General features: G+C 61.1%; 9 protein-coding genes across 9 annotated transcripts; 4 read left to right on the top strand and 5 right to left on the bottom strand.

Moving 5' to 3' along the window:
- Positions 1 to 611: 611 nt before the first annotated feature.
- On the bottom strand, positions 612 to 1637 carry PLICBS_004810 (uncharacterized protein; the record flags this gene model as incomplete). The annotated part of the gene is made up of 4 exons (XM_018325813.2): positions 612 to 793; positions 947 to 1004; positions 1066 to 1100; positions 1547 to 1637. The coding sequence occupies 4 exons, from the start codon at positions 1635 to 1637 to the stop codon at positions 612 to 614; spliced, it is 366 nt and encodes a 121-aa protein (XP_018175565.2).
- Positions 1638 to 2063: 426 nt separating this feature from the next.
- PLICBS_004809 (uncharacterized protein) lies at positions 2064 to 3680 on the top strand (the record flags this gene model as incomplete). The annotated part of the gene is made up of 2 exons (XM_018325814.2): positions 2064 to 2410; positions 2474 to 3680. The coding sequence occupies 2 exons, from the start codon at positions 2064 to 2066 to the stop codon at positions 3678 to 3680; spliced, it is 1554 nt and encodes a 517-aa protein (XP_018175566.2).
- Positions 3681 to 3834: 154 nt separating this feature from the next.
- Positions 3835 to 5653, bottom strand: PLICBS_004808 (uncharacterized protein; the record flags this gene model as incomplete). The annotated part of the gene is made up of 3 exons (XM_018325815.1): positions 3835 to 4332; positions 4389 to 4667; positions 4757 to 5653. The coding sequence occupies 3 exons, from the start codon at positions 5651 to 5653 to the stop codon at positions 3835 to 3837; spliced, it is 1674 nt and encodes a 557-aa protein (XP_018175567.1).
- Positions 5654 to 9690: 4037 nt separating this feature from the next.
- On the top strand, positions 9691 to 10922 carry PLICBS_004807 (uncharacterized protein; the record flags this gene model as incomplete). The annotated part of the gene is made up of 4 exons (XM_065600597.1): positions 9691 to 10128; positions 10219 to 10506; positions 10597 to 10739; positions 10760 to 10922. The coding sequence occupies 4 exons, from the start codon at positions 9691 to 9693 to the stop codon at positions 10920 to 10922; spliced, it is 1032 nt and encodes a 343-aa protein (XP_065456669.1).
- A 732-nt stretch (positions 10923 to 11654) lies between these two features.
- On the bottom strand, positions 11655 to 13347 carry PLICBS_004806 (DNA repair protein rad52; the record flags this gene model as incomplete). Its single annotated transcript, XM_065600596.1, has 3 exons — positions 11655 to 12493; positions 12547 to 13250; positions 13340 to 13347. 3 exons carry the CDS (start codon positions 13345 to 13347, stop codon positions 11655 to 11657), a joined length of 1551 nt encoding a protein of 516 aa, XP_065456668.1.
- An 818-nt stretch (positions 13348 to 14165) lies between these two features.
- On the bottom strand, positions 14166 to 15140 carry PLICBS_004805 (tethering factor for nuclear proteasome sts1; the record flags this gene model as incomplete). The annotated part of the gene is made up of 2 exons (XM_018325819.2): positions 14166 to 14986; positions 15062 to 15140. 2 exons carry the CDS (start codon positions 15138 to 15140, stop codon positions 14166 to 14168), a joined length of 900 nt encoding a protein of 299 aa, XP_018175571.2.
- Positions 15141 to 16538: 1398 nt separating this feature from the next.
- On the top strand, positions 16539 to 17718 carry PLICBS_004804 (uncharacterized protein; the record flags this gene model as incomplete). The annotated part of the gene is made up of 3 exons (XM_018325820.2): positions 16539 to 17174; positions 17229 to 17255; positions 17317 to 17718. 3 exons carry the CDS (start codon positions 16539 to 16541, stop codon positions 17716 to 17718), a joined length of 1065 nt encoding a protein of 354 aa, XP_018175572.2.
- A 396-nt stretch (positions 17719 to 18114) lies between these two features.
- Positions 18115 to 18588, bottom strand: PLICBS_004803 (uncharacterized protein; the record flags this gene model as incomplete). The annotated part of the gene is made up of 3 exons (XM_018325821.2): positions 18115 to 18155; positions 18208 to 18445; positions 18553 to 18588. 3 exons carry the CDS (start codon positions 18586 to 18588, stop codon positions 18115 to 18117), a joined length of 315 nt encoding a protein of 104 aa, XP_018175573.2.
- A 1345-nt stretch (positions 18589 to 19933) lies between these two features.
- PLICBS_004802 (uncharacterized protein) lies at positions 19934 to 21112 on the top strand (the record flags this gene model as incomplete). The annotated part of the gene is made up of 1 exon (XM_018325822.2): positions 19934 to 21112. The coding sequence occupies one exon, from the start codon at positions 19934 to 19936 to the stop codon at positions 21110 to 21112; it is 1179 nt and encodes a 392-aa protein (XP_018175574.2).
- Positions 21113 to 21204: the final 92 nt, after the last annotated feature.

Raw genomic sequence — 21204 nt, 5'->3', positions numbered from 1 at the left:
GAAGAACGAGGAGAGGAAGCAGGTCGTCGTCTCATGTCAAGTGACGTCGGACCAAGCCGCCAGGTCCGACAGAGTGGTGCGGCGAGCGACGGCCCTCTGCGTCCTCAGCAGCGCTTGCGCGTCCAATCTCACCGTCAAGGACAGAGCGAGATACGTGTATCGAATCAAGCAAGGGCTTGGGACTGCTGCCGCTGCTGCTGCAGATACAATGACGGCCGCGGCGCAGCACAGCCGGCCAGCATTCGATGGCCCTTCCGGTACGAAGTACGCACGTAATCTGTCAGGGCGCGCGTGTGCCGGGTGTGGTGGCACAGAGATCAGGACGGAAGCCCATGATCATGCAGCGTAACTACCTACCAGGCTCCGGGCACGGGCTGGAGCCTTGTGAGCCTCCTGCAGATTGGCCGGCCGACTCCGACGTGCGTGTACGACGCATGCGAAACTCACTGGCAGGGCGCAGGGCTTGGGCTGACGGGACTGAGCTGCCGAAGCTAGACGTCCAAGAGCGCGACAGCCAAATTGTGTGGCAAGCACGTGAAAGACAGCACAGGTAGCAGAGAGTGAGAGAGTCCTTTCTTCGTTTTGATTCCATTTCAGAGGCGGTGTCCTAGTCATCCCATGTTGGTCGCCCCCTCGACCACGCCGACGATGTTGTAGCGCTTGGAGAAAAAGGTGACCCAGTCCTCGAGGACGCCCTTTTCCTTGTCGTCGAGGTCGCTCCAGTCGGCCTGCACGTCCTCGGGCTTGGTGGACGTCTTGCCGAGGGCGCGGGAGGCGTCCTTGCCGGCGAAGACTGCGGTGGGCTGTTAGCATGTACATACTACTTCGTACATGTATTCATTGCACTGGGGACTTGTTCCCTCCCTCAGCGGGAGAGGAGACGAGGGGAGTGAAGCGTTTCGCGTAGATGGGTAGGCGGCCCGGGGGGCTGAGGCCTGAGACGTACCGTGATATGAGCCTCCGGGCTGGTATGCCTTGTTGCCCGACACATCGTAGACCTTGCCCTGTGGGTGAGTGGTGTTAGCCACGACTGCATCAGATAACGGGCGCGACGAATGGACGAACCTTGATGGCCACGTAGCACTTGCCGCCGTCAACGCCTATACATAATCATCCGATCAGCCCAGTTCCCCAAGCTTTTGCCATGGAATGTCCCGTCCGTGACGGCGGATGTGGGGAGTGAGCTCCGCCCCCGACGTCTCCGCCTCGCAGAGCGCAACCCCAGCCCAGCCCAGGAGAGAAAGAGTTGCTCTGCCTGCCCATCAGCAGCCAGCCTGCCCGTTCCCTTCCCCAGAGCTACCCACCACAGGCGGCGCAGGTCATCCCTCCTCCTCCTCACTGGGCTGTCGGGTTGTCGCTGCGCTGAACTCATCGCCACGAATTGACTTCTCGCGGGGCGGCGTCGGCGTCGTCATCGCATCGCAGCACGTGCCGAGACGTCGTTTCCAAATCCGCGCGCAGCGGCGGCGGCGGCGCATGGCGGGGCAGCATAGCCAGCACTCATTCATTCATTCATTGCAAGGGGGAAAATGCGTCGCGCGCGTACCGGTAGCCTTGGCCAGCTCCTCGGGGGAGATGGGGTCGTCCTTGGGAGGGTTCAGGTTCACGGGAACCTTGGGCTCAAACTTGCCGGCCATGATGCTGACTTTTGTTTGTCGTTGAAGAACAAAGGAAGTCGTGAGTTGTTCGAGGATGAGATGGGAAAAGCCCTGGTGCTGGCCGAGGAGCGGGCTGGCTGGCTGGCTGCTATGGGCTCCTCCCTCCTCCCACTTCCCTCGGCCCGTCCTAGGTGACAAGTTTAGTGAGCGCGATTGTGAAAGTCAGCCCCCCACTTCGGCGCGGGACTGGGACTGGGAGCGAGGGAGCTCCAGCAGCGGGCGGGCGCACGGGCCAAGTCCGGCATTTTTGGCTGCTTTCATCAGAGAGCCGCCTCCAACGGAGCTCCATCGTATTTCTTGTCGACCCAACTTCATCATCGTCGCCCGACCGCATCATTGACAGACAGACGCGCGCCCCGAAGCTGCCACGACGTCGCCCTCCACCATTTGATCTCGGCCGTCGCCATGTCCGTGTCGGCGGTCGCCTCGCTGCGGCCCCTCCACGGCCGCTGCCTCCGCCACGCCACCACCGGCCTGCTGTCCGTCCAGCTCCGGTCGCGGACCGCCAGCGTCCACGTCCAGGCCGTCGTCACGCTCCGCCCGCAGAGGCGGTACCAATCGAGTCCCGCGCGGACCGGCAAAGATGATGATGAGGCGCCGCGCAGGCCGGAGCAGCCCAAGATGACGTTCGGGCGCTTCATCGGGCATGCGCTGCGCGCCAGCTTCCGCAACATGGCCGTCGCGCTGAGTCCGCGCGGTATCCGGACTGCGTTTCGCGACTCTCCCGCCATGACGAGCATCAGCATCGTCCTGTATGTGCCTTTGCTTGCCATCTCCACGTTTGGGCCGCGAAGACCATAGCTGACTCTCCTCAGTCTCGTCCTCACACTCGCCGTCTCCGCCGTCGCCGTGCGCGCCTACCTCCAAGCCTTCTACAACTCCCAGTTCAGCCGGTACCCAGAGCCGGTCGCCAACACGCTGCGGCGAGCCATATACTACACAAATGTCCGCCCCGAGCCGGAGCTGGCCCTCAAATACTATAAGAAGGCCATGGAGCAGTGCGCCGAGCTGGGCCTCGACCCCTTCTCCGACGAGGTGATTGGCATCCGCATCCAGACCTCGTTCTGGCTGCAAAAGATTGGCAGCTACAAGCCCGCCATTGAGGTGCTCGAGTCGGTGCTAGACGACTGCAGGAAGTGGGTCGACGTCATGGAAAAGTCGGTCGCGGATGGCCAAGTCGACGCCAAGGGCTACTATGTGTCCGAGGCGGCGGAGCAAGCGCCAGCGCCAGCGAAACCCGAGGCTCAAGATTCCAAGTCGGTCAAGAAAGATGGCGAGCCTGCTCCTGCGCCCGAGACGCTGTGGCGAAAGCGACAACGCCTGCTAGCCAAGGCCATCGGCACCGCGGTCAAGCTCGGAGAGCTGTACTCTGACGAGCACGTCCTCAACCCCGAAAAGTCGCACTCGCACCTGGTCTGGGCGGTCGAGGCATCGCTGAAGGAGTTTCAGCGGCGGAGGACCGACGGCGTCAAGCCCGGCGAGGAGTCGTGGCTGACGCCCGAAGAGCTGGGCGGCTCCATGGAGTCGCTCGGGCGCGACTACGAGCGGCGGTCGCAGTTCCAGCTCGCCATCCCGCTCTTCTTCCAGGCCCTGCGGCTGTGCGAGACGCCCTGCCACCGTGCCGTCATCATGAACAACCTGTCCGCCGCCTTCGCCCAGCACCCCATCTACACGCCCGCCGAGGTGGAGGCATCGTCCGAGGCGCTCAAGGACGTGCTCACGACGGCCATGCCGACGACGCGCAAGGACTGCCTGGATGCGGCGCTCAACTGGGCGCGCAATGCGTACGAGCACGCGCAGGACGTCAAGGGCGAGGAGCGCACGGTCGAGTGCGACGAGGCGTGCGCTGTGGCGCTGTGCAACTGGGGCGACGTGGCTGCCATGCTGGGCAAGACGGAGCTCGCGAGGAAGAAGTACAGGCAGTGCATCGAGATGAGCCGCAAAATGGAGTTTGCGCCAGGGGTCAGGCAGGCGCAGGAGGGGCTGGCGCGATTGACGTCGACGCCGGCTGACCAGGTGTGAAGCACGCGATGACCTAGAGCGACGGTCGAATGTATTCGTATATAAGTCCGGCTCGTGAAGTCGAACAGTGTATAACACGTGTATCAGGAGTCCGGCGCCGGCTATCTGCCCGCCGTTGCTCTCGTTCAAATACACCGCTCTGTGCGGAAACTGCTCAGTTACCGCCGCGCTTCTCATCTTCCATGCCTTCGCGAAGGATCTTGACCTGCTTCTGAATCTCGACCCAAAGGATCAACTTGTCCAGATCGGACCTTCCTTGTCTCGTGGCTGGTGACTTGAGGGACCGGTCCGAAATCTCGACCCAGTCATCGGGTCCGTCTACGGTCGACGGCATCGCCATGCGCTTGGCGCCCGGCCGCCGTTTGCCGTCATACTCCTCGCGGTCCTTGTTCTGCTGCTGTCCCTTCCCGTCCCCGTCAGCTCCGCCTGTGTGGTCCCGCGCAATAGCCAGCAGGGCGGCGACAAATGCTTCCTGCATGTACGCGAAGCTGAAGTCGTCGGTGATGCGTGCGATGGCTGCGCACAGCTCGTCGGGGAACTCGATGTCGGGATTGGGCGCGAGCTTGCCCTGCCAGAAGCGGGCATAGGCGACGCGCTCGTCGAAGCTCGGGTTGGGAAACAAGTACTTGCGGTCGAAGCGCGAGGGGCGTTTCTAGGCAGCGTTAGTCAAGTCTGTTTGCATTATGGCTTGGCATACACTCCTGGCACTTGAGCGACGATGGTTGCACTGCGCAGTAGTGCACCGGGTGGCTTGGAGATAGATGGGGTGAGACTTGCCGCAATACCAGGGTCTAGGCGGTCGAGGTGATTGGTGCTGCCAATCATGAATATGCCATCGTTGCTTTGGAGGCCGTCAACCTCGTTGAGGAAATAACTCCGCACACCGTCGGAAACAATCGAGTCTAGATCCTCGAAGACGAGATAGCAAGGAGCATACTGGCGCGCCTTGCGGAAAATGAGCTGGATAGAGTACTCGGGTCCGGCAAACTGCGTTTCGCAAGTCAGCCATTCGGTCATCGACTGGCATAAGTCTTTATAGAGACCCGTAGTTGACTCTCTGGTGAGGGAAGCCTTACAGATGCCAGCGTTCTGACGTAGAGAGTAGGGACAGGCTTGTCAAGACTGTAGAGCGTGTTCATCATGGCCTTGATGGATATGGTCTTGCCGTTGCCGGGTGGGCCGTAGTAGATGACACCGCGCTTCCAGGGAACACGCAGTTGCTCATACGTCTCGCGACCATTGAAAAAGGACAGATGATCCTCAATCAGGGCCTTTTTCATGTCCGGGTCGAGAATCACGGCGTCCCAAGAGGCTCGACGCACGCTACGATAGAGATTGGCGTCCTTCAGCCAGCGGCCGCCGTCAAATACCCAAATCTCATCGTGGAGCTCGCTTGCCCACTGGCCGGCGGCAAGGATGAGAGCGTGGACGTGGGCGTCGCCATTGGGAGAGGGAGACGACGGGTCACGGGGGCTCATCAGGTACAGGTTGGTGACCTGCGGATAGGACGAGCCACCATCACGGCCATCGGCGATGTACAGGATGAAGTCGAGCCCGCGCCAGTGATAGGCAAACTTTCCGAAAAGCAAGGCGCGGGCCACGGCGCCGGGAGAGCCATCTAGACGCCGCGCGGGGGGCACGTAGACATCCCAAGCAAGTGAGGTGGGGAGGGAGGCGCTACCGCCACCGACATTGCTCTCAGCAGTCTGGGCTGCGGCAGTGGCTGTGGCGTCGGTGAGGTTGTCGTCGGCAAGGGGCGTGGCGCGGGCGTGGCCGGCAGCGGCGTAGGCGAGCAGGTCGACCGAGACGCGGGGGACGATGGATAGGTGCAGGTCGGGATACTGGCGTGTGAGGGCAGCCGCAATGACGGCATCGGTATTGACGCGCTTGGCTGTGGAGTGGGCGAAGTAGGCGTCGGAGGCGGACGGGGGTTGAGATTGAGGTCCAAGACCAGGCTCACGATGCGACGACATGGTGGTCTGTGCCTGGGTGTGATGCATCTAAGGGCGAAGGGAAGGGCGGTCTAGGGCGCCAATGGACCCTGGCGATGGGCGAGTAGTGGTGCGGTTCGACTACGGGGAGGTGTTGGCGACGCGACTGAAGCCAATCGGGATCGTGAGGACCGTTGTGGTGTTGCTCGTCGCGACATGAAGGGTCGTGGAGTCTTGTTGCGGCAGGACCAACACGAGGCGCCGTTCGCCGTGGCAGCACGTTGTGCATGTCGTCCATGCCGTCCCTGCCGTCCAGCCCATGTCATCCATCCATCCATCCGCGTCCACCAGGCCCCCAATGCCAATTCGTAGCACCTGGGGGCGGCTGGCTGGTGAGGGGTACAGTACCTCGCCTGGCACGAGCGAGGATGACGGATGGTCGGGCAAGGGGGGGCTGTGCGACTCGGCGCGGGCCCGATTTGGTAGGCCTTGGCCATCGGTGCAAAGGCCGCGCTCCTGCAATGCAATCCAAGTGGCTCGGCATCGCTCTCCAGTCCGTATTATTAGCTGGCACTGGTGTTGATGCCTGGGAAGGAAGCTCGCCCAACAGAGATGGGCGAGAATAGAAGGACTGCCCGCGAAGCCACGCCCCGTCGCTGGCCCGAGGTCGGTGAGTGACAGGTCTTGGTGACATGGCAGGCCAAGCCGTCCAACCCCAGGGCGGCGATAATAAATGCATTGCTGGGAGATGGCAGGATGGATGGCGGGCCGGTCCTGCCTCCCCAGCAGGTGCGTGCAGTACTGCACTGTACCTGGTAGCGATGATTGATGGCGCATGCTCACTGCTGGCTGCCAGATCGGGCACGACAGGTCACAGGAGAACCTGAGCCAACAGAGCGGCACGTTCCGGCGCCCCATGGCTCGTACAGTACGGCTGGATGCGGTAGTCGACCACGACAAACGAAAAGCAGCACTGTGCCGTGATGTGTACTGTAGGTAGTACCTGCAGTGGTTCCGGGCTGTTGCCGTCCTTCATGTACGTGTGCCCAGTCTTGGCTCGACAGGTGCGCGCGCATTGATGATTCTCGCGCACTGGCAATGGGACCGCGTCCTGGCATCGTTGGACCTGACGCAGTATCCCGTACGGAGTACATGCATACTACATACCGTACGCAGACTCGCACACACCGGCGAGCGAGGGCCTGATCACGGAGCATCTCCGAGCACCCCTGCCAGCAAGGTTGAAATGCTACGCTCTCGACCAACTGCCGTTGCGCTCCCACGTGCGAGGCCGTTGCTGCTGTGCGACACGACACGGCACGATGTGTGCGGCACGACACACAACGCAACAGCCTCATCTCGCGAGACAATGACGACAATGGGCGAAGCCCAGCCCCCCCAAATATAGCATCGGTAGGCCTGGAGAGCGCCGTGCGTGAAACCTGGGGATGTCTGAGACATGACCCAGCAGCCCGGCCGTCGAACAACACCACAGAATGCAGACAGAAGAATGAATGCAATTTCGACGACACTCTGATCGGGATCGGGCTCCGCTCCGCGAAATGGCGGGCCAGGCGGCCGATCTTCCCCGGAGTTGGGGCCGATGACAGCCCCATTTGCCCCTGCGCGGACGGCGTTAGGGAGCTCCGCACCTCACTGAACGGTCCGGGCTGCCTTCCTCTCCGTCCATCAAACAACCATCCATCGCAATGCAACCTCCTGGAAGCAGCCGTAGACCCGCTGTGGGTGCACCACTGCACACTGGCTGCCGAGCAGAGTGCGTGCCTCCAGCCCCCAAAGGCGACTGGACGCCTCCTCGGCTGTCGGCCTCGCTCACCGACTGCCCTAGCAATTTGCAGGCACCTCATGCAAGGTCGCGACTGCCTCCATGTGCCTGGCAACATCCAAGTACTTCGTACTGTACTGTACTCTGCGAGACGTACCTACAATCCTGACTGCACCATTCTTACCCTGATGGCAACAGCACCTACCTGGCATCTCAGGCACATTATTAAGTATCGTACAGTACGGCACTTCCCGAGGTTGTCCGTACCTGCCTCCTCATTCGTACGGTGCCCGCTGGATCGTACGATGTGATACCGCATCGAGCAGATTGTTCCTTCCAACTTACCGTCCCAACACCCGACCCTCTTGCGCGAGATGCCTCACGAGACGCATCTCGCATCTCGAGCTCGCCTGGGGTCCCATACGAAGAGCCAGGGGTCTGCCTCGTCGTCCCCTTGGGAGCGGACTTTGCCGCGAATCATGCACTAGAACATCATCCGGGGCCAAAAACGACGCCTTCTCACCATGTTTCCTATTGCCGCCTACAGTCCCGTTGGCACTCGTTGGCAGCTGCGCCGTCTGGAGCTCTGGGCAGACATCCATGGATGGCAACGAGGTACAGTACCAGCACAGTACTGCAGGTAGCCCGGCCGCAAAGCCACGATACAACGAGCACGTCGCGCGCCCAACACGCTGGCCAATCTCCACGCCAACACCAACAAACGGCGCCAACGGATCAGCAATCCTCGTTCTCTTGTCAACGCCTCGTGGACCTGCGTGTTGCCCTCATCGCCAATTCTTTTTTTGGGCGTCTCTCACCCTGATTCTAGAAGGATGCGCTCGCGGCCATCGGCGGATGGCCATCTCTGGTCATCCATGCCTCAATCCCGTTCAGGCGACCAGGTCGAGTCCACCATCAAGTCCTTCCTTTCATGACGGATGCATTCGCTCGCATCAGGAACCAACAGGCGCACGCATACTACAGACATCACCATGTCTAGCCGTGGCCTAGTCGCGCCAGGACCACGCACCAAGTGAGCCTCCCCACCACCCGACGAATTGCGCCGCGTCGTCCTCCTCGGTGTCCCTGATCGGCGTCTCAGTCACTCAACCAGACGCTGAATAACCTCAAGAGTTCGCACGCACGTCCACCTCTCGCGCCCTATGAGGCTCCACGGCTCCAACCTTAATAAACTCGCTCGCCAACTTGCGCCCGCGAGATCTTGTTCCCGGCAATGGAACGACATCATCCCAACCGCACGTGCGGCCTGCCGAGGACGGCCATGATCGTGCATGGGCGCGCAGAGCCATGCTTTCTCCCGAGCCCCGAGCGTGTTGGCCCCCCCACCCGGGAACTTTTTGGGGTGGTCGGTCCTGTGATAGCTACGGCGCTCTGAGCTGGCCGGAAAGCTGGGAACCAGTGTGACGAGCCAGGAGTGTGAGTGCGTTACTGCAATGCACCATTCACCAAATCTTGCTGGGCTCTGGCGGCGGTCGAGGCCAACAATCGTGGGCTCCATGTTTGCCTCGTCCAACCGCGCGGCACCAGCGGTCCTGCTATTCCCGTTTCGCGCGCTCCCAGTCTGGGGCGCGCCTCTGGAGGGAACAAGCCGTGCGGCCTCCCGGGGCCGAAACTCGCCGTCTTGCCCGTGTGTGCCCTCCCCCCATCGCTGCCGCCGTCGGCCATCGTGTACTTCGTACCGTACAGTACATTGTTTCTCTTCGTTCAGGCTCTGCCCGCCAAGTTGTGTTAGCCCCCCAGACCCGGAAACAAAGGCATGGGTTCCGCGCGAGCAGGGGCGAAGACCAGAAGACCGAGGCCTGCCACGGCCCTGGGGCATGGGGGCTTGAAACCATCCGTATTGGCAAGCCAGGCGCCGCAGTGTGCTTGTTGGCTCACGTACACTGGCTCATACAGACCATAAGCCGACGGAATTGGCCATCCAGGCACGGAAACCGACGATGAGGCGTTAGATATGGTGGCGATTCTGGGGTATTGAGGGCGACTTACATCAACCTGCGTGGGCTGCTCTGCTTTGACAATCTTGCTCTCCACCATCTGTGCTGCCGCGCTGCATCAACAGCACCCGCATATATATAACCGACGAGGCACACAAGACATCCTCCTCGGCACCACCACAACCCGGGATTCTCTCCCTGGGGAGTGTACGCGACTCGAACACCGGATGAAGGAGCTGGATTCGGTCCGCCCACCTACCACCGGCGCCTAATACAGCGAAACGGCAAGGATGATGTTGCTCGCCTCTTGGCCGCCGCACTCTGCAGCAGCACCCATGGATCCTACGCCGCCGCCCACTGCAGGTAGCAGTCTGGATTGGGATGCTTCCTTTCGCGACGCGCGCAGGAGGACATCATCGGCCACTGCGCCCTCCCCTACCCTTGCGCCGCCTCACCAGCATCACCCCTACCACCAGCCTCAGCATCGTCACACGCAGAGCCAGAGCCAGAGTCAGCACCGCGAGCATACGCACATCGTCCCAAGGAGCGAGATTGCCCTCCCGATTAATCCAGCAGCCCATCAGAGCGTCCCTACGTCCGAGTCCCAGTATCTCGGAGCTGGTACCGGGGCGATCGCCCACCCAGAGCATCACCCACAGCACCATCACCACCACCACTCGTCGTCGTTTGAATACTTTACCGGTAACAATCAGTACATGAGCTCTCCTCCCCTGCAGCAACAATCCTTTCCCATGGGCCAGTACTACCCGGTGGTAAGCCTACTCTAATTTAGTCCCTAAGGCACCGCGCTGCATAGAAGTCGGGTGGAAAGGCGCTGTCCGTAGCTAACACGCACGTATTAGCAGAATACCGAGGCGTCCACGTCTGAAGCAACCTTTGCCTTTGCATACACCAGCCCCTGTAGTACCGCAAGCGACTCCATTCTTCCCGCCAGCACCCAGCCGCCAGCTGCGACCCTTTACCAAGACCATCCTCCTCAGCCTCTTTCTCTGCCGCAAACTCACCATGACGACAAACTGTCCCTCGAAGACAGCACCTCAGCTTCCGCAGCCGCGACAGCAGCAGCTTCAACAACTACGCGCCGCCGTCGAGAAAATCGCTATCGCAACGCGCCGCCAGGTGTTCTCTCCGTACGTTTTGCACCCCTATCTCGCTCCTAGTCGGGCCCGTAAAAGGCCCTTGGGTAAATGTATACGTTCAACTAACATTCTTGTCCACAGCGTCGGCGTGCCCAGAACAGAGCCTCGCAGCGTGCCTACCGCGAGCGCAAGGAGCAGCGCATCCGAGACCTTGAGCAGCTCCTGCGTGAGGCCAACAACCGGGAGGAAACCCTGGCCCAGGCATATGTCGCCCTGCAGGCCGAGTACGACTCCGTTCGTACAGGCTCTTCCACATCCCCGCCAAGCTCCTCCCAATCTTCCTGTCGATGCGGCAACAGCACCGTGGCAACGACCACCGCTTCCGCAGCCAAGTCGAGCGCGGGTCAATCTCCAGGCCGTCATCCACCGCCGGCTGCGCCGCCGCCTTCTCTCCCGCCAGATTCTGAACCAGCTGCCGGTCCTGCCGCACCCTCGCCGGCCGGTCCGCAAGTTGGGCAACGGCCAGGTATTGAGACAGTGTCGGCGGCCTCCTCATTCGATCATCTTGCCGCTCATGGCAATCATGCCGCCCCTTCGGGTAGCGGTGGCTACGCCATGCCCCTGGACATGGTTGGCTTTCCCCGGCAGATTTAATTTCCAGGACGGATCGCCTCTTGCGACGGTGTGCAGATGATTTACGAGTTCATGGGCGATGGCATCAGGCACTCAAACGGCGTCAAGGCGGAAGGGTACGAAGGTAATAGCGCCCACGTGGCTTTGTCATGAACACCAACACATCTGAGGTGGCGACGGACCCTTGGAAGAGGGTCCGCAGAGGCGTTGATAGACTAGATTCAGTCACCTTGGGCAGTCAACGCGTGTAATGTTTGGTCGACAAGGCTCGGCTAAGGCACAGGCGCAAGCAAATTGGCACCCGGTCTCGGCATTGGCTCGCGCGGGCGTGGGCGGCATACGAGGCGCGTATTGCTCCCTGGGTAGTAAATAGTAACTACGAACTTAACTAGTACATTGAAATGTGTCGTGACGCTCCCGTATACCTCTAATCCCATACCGTCCCGCCGCTGCCGTGATCACACATAGCAGGGCGCGAATATGTCCCATGTCATAAACTGTCTTCCCAAGATTGACGCCATACACCCAGCATGGAAAAACAAACAGCCCAGGCTCCGATTCATCATTCAAGTCATCCTCGGCCGCTTCGCGTCCGCGCCGTCTGCAGCGGGCGCGTTGGCCTGGCCTGTTGTGTTGGGCGGCACGTCGACAAGGGGCGAGCGCGGCACGCCGGCGGCCCCAGCCCCGTCGCCTGGCAGCGGGCGCTTCATCGACGGCGGCTTGTACGAGTTCCTGTTGGCCAGCGGGCTGCCCGGTCCGCCTGGCGCGCCGATGCGGCGGGCGTAGTCGAGGGACGGGTTCACGACGCTGCTGCGGGTGACTGGACCACTTGCCGCCGCCGACTGCCTCACCGGGGTGAAGCTGGAGGTGTTGCCTGCGGTGGGTGCCGCGGCCGGCGCTGAAGACTGGCTGCTGGCAGGGGCGACGTGCTGGCCGTTTCTCGCGACGGGGCGCGACGAGTTGTGATCGATGCCGGGGGTCTTTCGTATAGATGGGCTTTCAGCCTTGGGGTTGAAGAGCTGCTTGTTCTGGATGTGTGCGTTGGCCTCGGCGGCGTTCGTGGAGACGGAGCGCGCGGAGAAGAAGGCCACGGGCTCGGAAGGGTTGGGATTCGGAGGCTGCTGCGCCGTGGGGTTGGGTGACTGCCTTCCGTTGCCGCCCATCGGCCGGCCTTGATGGCTGTCTTGGTTGTGAGCTGGGCGAGAGTTGGCGGCATGAGGCGTATGCGGAGGCGGCGGCCGGGTGGCGCTGTTCCCGGCAGAGGCAGCTCGGTTGAACTGCCTCGGGGGAGGAGGCTGCATTTGCGGCGGCCTGTCGGCGGCGGGAGGGACCACGGCAGGGTTTGGCACCATGACTTCGTCGGGGTGGCCGTCGCCGGGCACGCAAAAGTCGGCCTCGTCGAGTTCTACATACATTAAGCCTCAATCTCCTCGAATCCGTCCGAAGAAAAGACCATACCTCCGAGGAAGTCCTCCTCAAACGACTCGCTGGGCTCCGTCTTGGGCAGGGTAGTGGAGGTAGTGGTGCCCGCGGCGGTTGGGGCCGTGATGTTAGTGAGCGCGGCAGATGTAGATGCCGACTCTCTCTTCACAAAGTCGGCGTGCCGGTGGAGGTTGTCCTGGTCAAACTTCTTGACGGGCTGGGCCTTGACCTTTGTGACCTGCTTGACATAGTCCTGGTCATAGATGCAGTTGCCGAGGACATTGCCGAAGCTGCGCAGCGCGCGCTTCAGCCCATCCGTGGTACCCTCCTTCTTCGCCTTCTCAAACGCCATGGCCTTGCCCTTTGCGTTCTCGATGGAGCCATAGCCGATATCCTCGTGGTAGGTGCCGTCGCGGAGCGTGACGCGGACGATGACGCTGAGCCCGATGCTGACGCGCTGCGTCTGCGGGTTCTCGTCGGCAAAGTCGACCTGGATGTTCTGGATCGACGACGACCACCCGTTGAAGCCAAACACCTCGTTGGCCAGCCCGATGCACTTCTCCGCCGTCAGGTAGTGCACGCGCGAGCCGCCGGGCCCCGCCCGCGACGATATGTACTCGGGCCCCAGCTGCTTGTCCAGCTTGGACGATATCGTGGCGATTTGCTTGGCCGTCCATTCCGATATGCGCGGCTTGGCCTCCTCGAAGGGGTTGGTCCATGAGGTGTGCTGGTCGCCCGGGCTGTTCCGCGGAGCGGTTTCACTGTCAGCGAGCGGGCGGCGCACGATAGGGGCGTGAGCGGGAGACGCGTTGGGGAGCTGGGGACGTACGCAGGCATGGTGGGCGGTCTTTAGACGGCGCCAGTCATCTATGCGGGCAGACGTTGGAGCGTTGAGATGAATTCGGTTGCCGCAATGCTTGGTGTCTTTCTTTGTGTTGTCACGGTGTTGCTGGATGGCGAATGGCGACGGGGTGATTACGTCGGGACCCGTCGCGTTCACGGTTGGCAGTCAGTCGCGTCGACACGCTTCACTAGACGGGTGAGCACGTGACACGGTATGTATTGATTTCTGGGCCACCTCGTTCGTCCCGCCTCCATGCTTGAGAGCACACTACCCCGCCAAAGCCCCCAACCATCGTCCTGCCAGATCAAACCCACGAATGTCACTCGGGGAGCTACAGTACTGTACATGCACAGCAATGGCGAATGGGCGCAACGAAGAGGTTGGACGTGCCCGCAGCGGGCCGAAGAGGATAATAGGGCCGACTATCTACACAGGGCCACACTCGCACCCGTGCACAAGGCATCAAGCTCGTTACAAAAGAAAGCTGGATTCGCTGGCACGATCCGGTGGCCGCTGCGTGCTTCACATCCAGCGCGCTATATACATACAGAGAGGCTGCAAAGGCTCACAGCAACAGCAGTCCCGGTGAATCCTCCCAAAGTCTCCGTCACAAGTGTGCGGCAGGCAGAGAATATCAGAAACGCAAGAAAGAAAAAACGCCATTCCGTCCCGCAGTGCAAAGAAGAGCGCCCGTGTCTATGCCGTCGTAGAATGCAAGAGGGAAAAGGTCGTCAAGTGTCGTCACATGTTCAGTGGTATACCGGTCGAGACAGAATGCGAGAAGTGGCCGTTCTTATCGGTCCTGGGAGTTCTACCACGGTCCGACGCGGACGGGAGAACCATAGGCCCCCGACATCAACTGATTCAGGATCGAATTCTGCTCCCCAGGATTGGCAGACTGGCTCGTGGCCATCCAGCCAACGTTGTCGCCCATTGCTGCAACGGCCGTCGCCAACCGTCCGCCCGACTCTTCGTTGTGTCGGGCAAGTCTCTGGTCCCAGCCACCGGAGCTTAGGGTGATGCCGCCCCCTCTCTTTCCGGCTTCGTTGATGACGAGGGCCCAAGCCCTTGAGAGCTCCTCGTACGCGCTCTCCTTGTGATACCGATAGGCTTGTGCCTCCCAATCTGGCAAGTCGTGGACAAGCTTGGTGGCACCGTCCAGAAACAGTAGCGACTTAGCTACCTGTATCTCGGCCGGTGGCAGAAACTGTGGTGTGAATGCTGACAGCGCCTCGAGAAGGGCGACCAGTGCGTCTCTGATGCGGTAATATGTGTACTCGGGGCTTGATTCGCCGTACGGTATGGCAGCCTTGAGCTTATCCTGGTACTCGCGGAGGACATTCAGCGCCGCTCCTGCAGTAACCCGAGGCGCTTCAGAGACGACCTCCTGGCCGATATTTGGGTGGCGTTCACAAATGCGTTCCAGGACGGTACGCAGCTGATCGGTGTCGAGGGTCTCAAGGAGGCGAGGCAGCGGTAAGGGACGGCCGATGAGCTCGTTTGCTCGGGCCTTCTTGGAGGGGCGGGCGAGTGTCCTGGAGGCGACGGCGGGAGAAGACATGGGAGACATGGTCTCATCGCCATCTTCGTCGGCTTTTCGTTTGCGGTTTGCCATGGTGGGCAAGGGGGAGACTGCATCACGCTCGTTAGCTGCATGTTGCCACGATCCCTTGTCGACGCACGAGGGACAGCAACAGCACGACTTACCGGATCGCTGAGGAGAACGACGGTGGTTTTCGTACTGGTGAGGGAAGACTGGCGGCTGCGGCGATAAAAGCAGATTCATGGTGGAGAGGCGGGCCGCGTGCGACGAGGAGGAGTGATTGAGCACGGGACTCGGTAGCGGAAGGCGGCAGACGAGGCGGCAGCGGCGGGAGAGGAGGCGTCGATGAAAAACAGGTCGGCCGCGACGGCAGGGTCCGTATGGATAGGATGTCGCGGCCGCACGGCAATAACTGCAGCGGCCCGGTGTTGAGGGCGAGGGGTGTTGTGAGGCAACGGGAGATGAAGAAGGGAAAACAAAGGCGGAGGCGGTCAGAAGCCAGACGGTAGCGGGCAGGTGAGATACTGGACAGTGGACGGGGTCGGGCGCCCGGCCGGGGCCAAACAAGGGTCGGGAAAAAAAAGCGTCTGGACGGGGGGGTGGAGAGTCGGTCCTTGGCCACGGCCGAGGTGGAGCTGGACTGCGCAAGCAGTGTTCCGTCGCTGCGCAGTGCTGCGTTGCGTTGCGTTGCGCTGCGCGGCGATGCGATGCGGACGGAGCGTTGCGCTGCGTTGCGTTGCGTTGGGGCGGCCGAGGGAGACGGGATGGAGGGGGAGAGATGGAGGAGGAGGAGGCGGCGGAGGAGGCAGGACGGCATCGATTTCTCCAGGCCCGTCCGTTCAGCTGGGCTTGCCTCAGGATTCGCTCGGGCGCCCACACGTGACGGGCGCCCGCCCAAGCCGCCATCCATCCATCCCATCCAGAGGCTTAGCGTGGGGCCGGCCCGGGCGCCTGAAGCCCCATGGCAAAGCTGGGACCTCCACTAAAAACAGCCATCGAGTTGCAAGGTTGCAGCCCTGCGGGGAGGCGTCGCAACTCGAGCTGTACTTTGCCGGGCACTGCAATCTGGGTCTGCACAAGGTATCTCCTCTGTCCGCGTGCCGACTGACGCCAGGTTCCTGCTCGAGGCGTCACCTTGCCCGTCCTGGGATTGAGAGTAACTACCCCAGCCGGCGCTTGGCGGGCAATTGCATCCTCACGGCAACCTGCCGGAACCTTGGAACCCGCCGGCGCGCCGCCCACCCCGTCATGGCCGTCCAGCTCGCCCTGTGGAGGCCGGCACCCGCTGTATTCCACGACCCAGGGCTGCTACTGGTGGCTCGTCCAGCTGCCGTCCCGCCGTCACTAAGGTAATGAGGGGCGGGCACCACCGATTCACCACCGCGGGGCAGTCGCTCACCGGCCTTCACCGAGCAAATATTCCACGACCGCATCCACTACCCACTCACTCGGAACGTCTTGTCGGCAAAGACAAACGACTAATCGAAAAGACGTCAGCCGCTCGTCTCACGCGCCTGAGGCTCAGGCCTGCAACAAGTACTCAGTCCTTGTCGCAATGCTGGAGGGTCCAATGGCTGACCCTGTGTGCAGAAAACCAACTGAACTGAAATCTGCCGGCTTTTCACACCCAACTCACTCATCATGACGCTCGGCCCGTTTGAGCTGCCCGCGGCGGCGGACTTTCACGTCCACCTCCGCGACGGAGCCATGTCCTCGGCCGTCGTGCCAACCATCCGCCGCGGCGGCGTCAACACGGCCTACGTGATGCCCAACCTGGTCCCGCCCGTCACTACCGTCGCACAGGCCCTCGAGTACAAGGCACGCCTCGAGGCCATCGACCCCTCGGTCAACTACCTCATGACCCTGTACCTGCACGAGTCCATCACTCCCGAGGTCGTCCGCGAGGCCAAGCGCGCCGGCATCTCGGGCATCAAGAGCTACCCCGCCGGCGTCACCACCAACTCCTCGTCCGGCGTGCTGTCCTACGAGCCCTTCTACCCTGTTTTTGCTGCCATGGAGGAGTGTGGCCTGGTCCTTAACCTGCACGGCGAGATTCCCAGCGACCAAAAGCAGGGCATCACGATCCTGAACGCTGAGAGCAAGTTCCTGCCCACGCTCAAGAGCCTGCACACCAAGTTTCCCAAGCTGCGCATCGTCCTGGAGCACTGCTCCACCAAGGACGCCGTCGAGGCCGTCAAGGCTTGCGGCGATACCGTGGTTGGCACTTTGACGTGCCATCACCTGTTCCTGACTGTTGACGACTGGGCCGGCGAAGTGGTAAGTGCTCTGGATAACCTAGCATTTGTAGCGCTTTCTTACAGGTTGATACAGTTTTCCTTCTGCAAGCCAGTTGCCAAGGTAAATCACCCATATACATTAGTCGATAATTCCCTGTGCAGTCTCGTTGCTAACAAGATAGACCCCCGAGGACCGCACCGCCCTCCTTCAGGCTCTTGTGAGCAGCAAGGGCAAGTTCTTCCTCGGAACCGACAGCGCACCCCACGACATCAGCGCCAAGAAGGGTGCCGGCAAGACGGCCGCCGGTGTCTTCACGCAGCCATACGCCTGCCAACTCGTCCTAACGGCGCTTGAAGAGGCCATTGCGCGAGGCGAGGTGCGCGAGGAGCAGGTCACCCAGGAACTGCTCGAGGGCTTCTTCAGCGGCTTCGGGCGGAAGTTCTACGGTGTCGAGGACAAGTCTGGGGAGAGAATCCGCCTGTCGAAAGCTGAGGAGGTGGTTTGCGGCAACATCAAGGGCGACGGCGTCGAGGTGGTTCCCTTCAGGAGCGGGCAGCAGACCTGGACCGTTGAGTGGATCTGACCATGGGGTGGCACATATTTGAGATAACTGGCTTCATATACAAAAGCTCATCATTTCTGCCCGTGATGCTATTTAATCTACTGTTGCCGCGGTCTCACGATGTTCTCAACTCCACCCCGAAGCCGATTCTTCCCTCGCTGGTAAGTCCTGTACCTGCAAACTCCGCGACAGACTGTGTCGGCCCGGCTCTATAATGCGCCCTGTGCCCTTTTTGGCCATCGATGCACACACCAGAACCAGCAGGACTCTTCCTGGCGGGTGTGCCTACCGGACCCCAATTATACGGAACAAGAGGACTTCCACCATCCTGCCTTTGGTGCATCTCTGCACACCGTCAGCACTTATGTGCCCTTTGTAGGATCGGGCGAAAGCCAACCAACTCACTGTCAAAGCCACTCAGCGGATGACTTGCCACCACGTCTCTCCTTTCTCCCGCTCTGGTATGGCCCGTCACTCGTCCAACCTGTCCCCCGCTCAACGGAATCGAACTGCGCGTCTCGTCCTGACTCTTGAGGTACCATCCAGGCAGGCCCTGGAAGAGGCCGAGTGACCGCTGCGTTTCCTCGTCAAAGGGCATCTCGTGCTTGAACTTGCATCCCTGTTGTGTGAAGGCGCAGACGCCTTCGTGGATCCACTTGTCGCAGTATACCTTGTGGCGACGGCTGGTCTTGCTGCTGTTGCTGCCGGACGTCGTGGCCAGGCCGCTGGGGTGGCGATCAGGGCTCTTCTGGACGAAAGCGTCAGTACATGAACCTTGCTGGACACTTGAAGACTTCGCGAATGAGATGAACCCAGGCTGCCAGGGCATTTGTGCGGCTTGGGATAATGCAGTACCTTGATGGTAACGGCGCCATTGATGCCAGCGACCATGTTTGGCCGATCACCAATCGGCGTACCGAGAACCACCATGCTCGGATGATACATCTCCCTTGCCGGAAGGTCACCGAGCTGCGGCAACACATCAGCGGGGATCAGCCTCGTGACCTGCCCATTACCTCTATCCAGGTAATATCCAGACCCTTCGATACCATCAAGCACTGTCACCGTGGGCATCGTCCTGTCCGATAGCTGTCGTCCTGAAGATGGAGCCAAACCCCCGACAATGCCGTTGTTCGTGTCGTATCTCAGTGACACAGACATTGCGGAGCCGCTGCCGCTACTACTGCTACTGCTCGCGATGTGCCCAGACCAGCGTCGGTCCCGTTGCTGATGCTGTACGCCCAACCTGTGCGTCGTTGGGTAGGAAGCGAGGCCTTGATGGCTGGTCGAGCTGGAGACGAAACAGCCACGAACGGTGCTTCCCTCGGCTGACCACGGGCCGTGGTTCGGAGGACGAGGGCTCGGGTGCCGCTTGTCAAACCGATGCATTGCAAACCAAGTGTCCGAGTTGTGACAAGGCCGGCAGGCAGGCAAGCAAGCAAACGGGGTTCGGACTCTCGCGTGTGGTGGCAACAGTGTATAGATATAAGACAGAGTATAACAACGACTTGAGAAATTCACCCCAGAGAGGTCAACCCGAACCATCCACACTCATGGTCAAGCGAGGATGACCGGATGCCATGCCAAAGCTGCACTTGCCAGGTTTTGATAGCAGTACCTCAACTTGCGGTGACGGCTCGTTTGCGATGCAGGACGCAAGGTACCGCGGTGGGCGGCCGGCTGCAGGGAGTTGATGTCGCGTCTCACTTCCCCGACATTTGGTGCAGGGCACCGAGTCAACGGGATTTTACTGTCTTGACGGTCACCACCCTCCAACCGTGTCCTGCGATTGTCAATGGGCAGATAGCCGCACCACGGATTAAATCACCTACAGGCACATCCTGGTCAGGCCGTACAATTGAATTTCCAGCATTCCTCTGGATGAACGGAATTCGCCTAAATCTCCAATCCCGTCGCAGGTACTTTTTTGTTTCAAAATCACAATGGGCTCGTCGAAGTCAAATCCGCCGGCCAGTCTTTCTGATGACTGGTGTATATGTAGGGTAGTCAAGTTGCTCTGCACACCAAAAAGAGGCGCCGCTCGCGCAGTGACGGATCCCTCCCCGCAATGGCGATCCGGCCCGGCAGCTTATCGCTTATCGCCGTCGCCTGCTCGAAAAAAAAATCTGGCGGAGCCGTTGGACCCTTCATTGCGCTTCGCACCGTTTAAGAGCGCGCAGTGAGCCTCTGTCAATCACCCACCCATACTTTGCATTGCACAAGCCATTACGTCCCAATGGCTGCCAAAGAAGGCACCCCGCCGGCCGATGCCGGCAGCCCGGACAAGACCTCCACGAAGCGCAAGTCCGCCGTCGATGAGATCGAGGTCGACCTGGCGGCCCCGGAGCCGCCGTCCAAGCGAGCGCGCCGAGCGCTGAAGAAGGGCAAGGCCCTCCCCGCGAAGCCGAGCAGCGACGACGAGAATGACGGCGATGGCGAGGACAAGAAGGAGAAGAAGGAGAAAGTCCGGTCAGAGCACGCCGTCTGGATCGGCAACCTGCCGTTCTCGGCGACTCCAGAGCTCATCCGCCGGTGGCTCGTCGACAACTCCGGCGGCGTCATCACCGACGAGTCCATCACGCGGATAAAGCTGCCCACAACCAAGGAGCCCGGGCGCGACAAGAGCCAGAAGCCGGCGAACAAGGGCTTCGCCTACGTCGACTTCGCGGAGCTCGGCCCCAAGGTCGGCGCCGTTGCGCTCTCCGAGAATGACATGGGCGGGCGCAAGCTGCTCATCAAGGACGCGACGTCCTTTGAGGGCCGCCCGGCGAAAGAAAAGGAACCCGCGGACGGGGCCGAGGCCGGTGGAGACGCACAGTCGCGGAGCGACGCCAACGCGAGCCGCAAGGTCTTTGTCGGAAACATGAGCTTCGGCACCACCGAGGACGACCTGCGCAAGAACTTTGAAAAGTGCGGAGAGATTGAGTGGGTCAAGCTCGCGACGTTTGAGGACTCGGGCAAGTGCAAGGGCTTTGGCTGGGTGAAGTTCAAGGAGCCCGAGGCGGCGGCCTGGGCGGTCAAGGGCTTCGTCAAGATCAAGGAGCAGATTGAGACGGAAGACGACTTCAAAGACGAGGAAGACGAGGACGAAGACGCAGATGCTGGGGAGAAGCAGAAGCAGAAGCAGTTCAAGACGCGCAAGTGGTGGGTCAACCGTATGCTGGGACGGCAGCTGAAGCTGGAGCTGGCCGAGGACGACCAGACGAGGTACAAGAAGCGGTTCACCAAGGGCGGCGCCGGCGCCGGCGGTCCTGGTGCAAGAGCACCCAGGGAGCGGTCCGAGAGGCAGCATAACGGTCGCCGCAGGGATGATGATGCGGGCGAGCCGGCGAAGCAGACGGCGCAGGAGCTGCAGGAGGCGCGGTTGATGGGCAAGGTGGTGCCGCACACGGGCACCAAGATGACGTTTGACTAGACGACGTATGTGTACGAGATACCCGAAGTATATACACACAATATTACTGTAGCTGCGCTCCTTGACCTCTGCGATGCGTACGTGAGGCGACT

Source organism: Purpureocillium lilacinum, assembly GCF_023168085.1.
Source record: "Purpureocillium lilacinum CBS 284.36 DNA, scaffold_3, whole genome shotgun sequence".
In the NCBI taxonomy this organism is placed as follows: domain Eukaryota; kingdom Fungi; phylum Ascomycota; class Sordariomycetes; order Hypocreales; family Ophiocordycipitaceae; genus Purpureocillium; species Purpureocillium lilacinum.
This window is presented reverse-complemented; position numbering and strand designations above follow the sequence as displayed.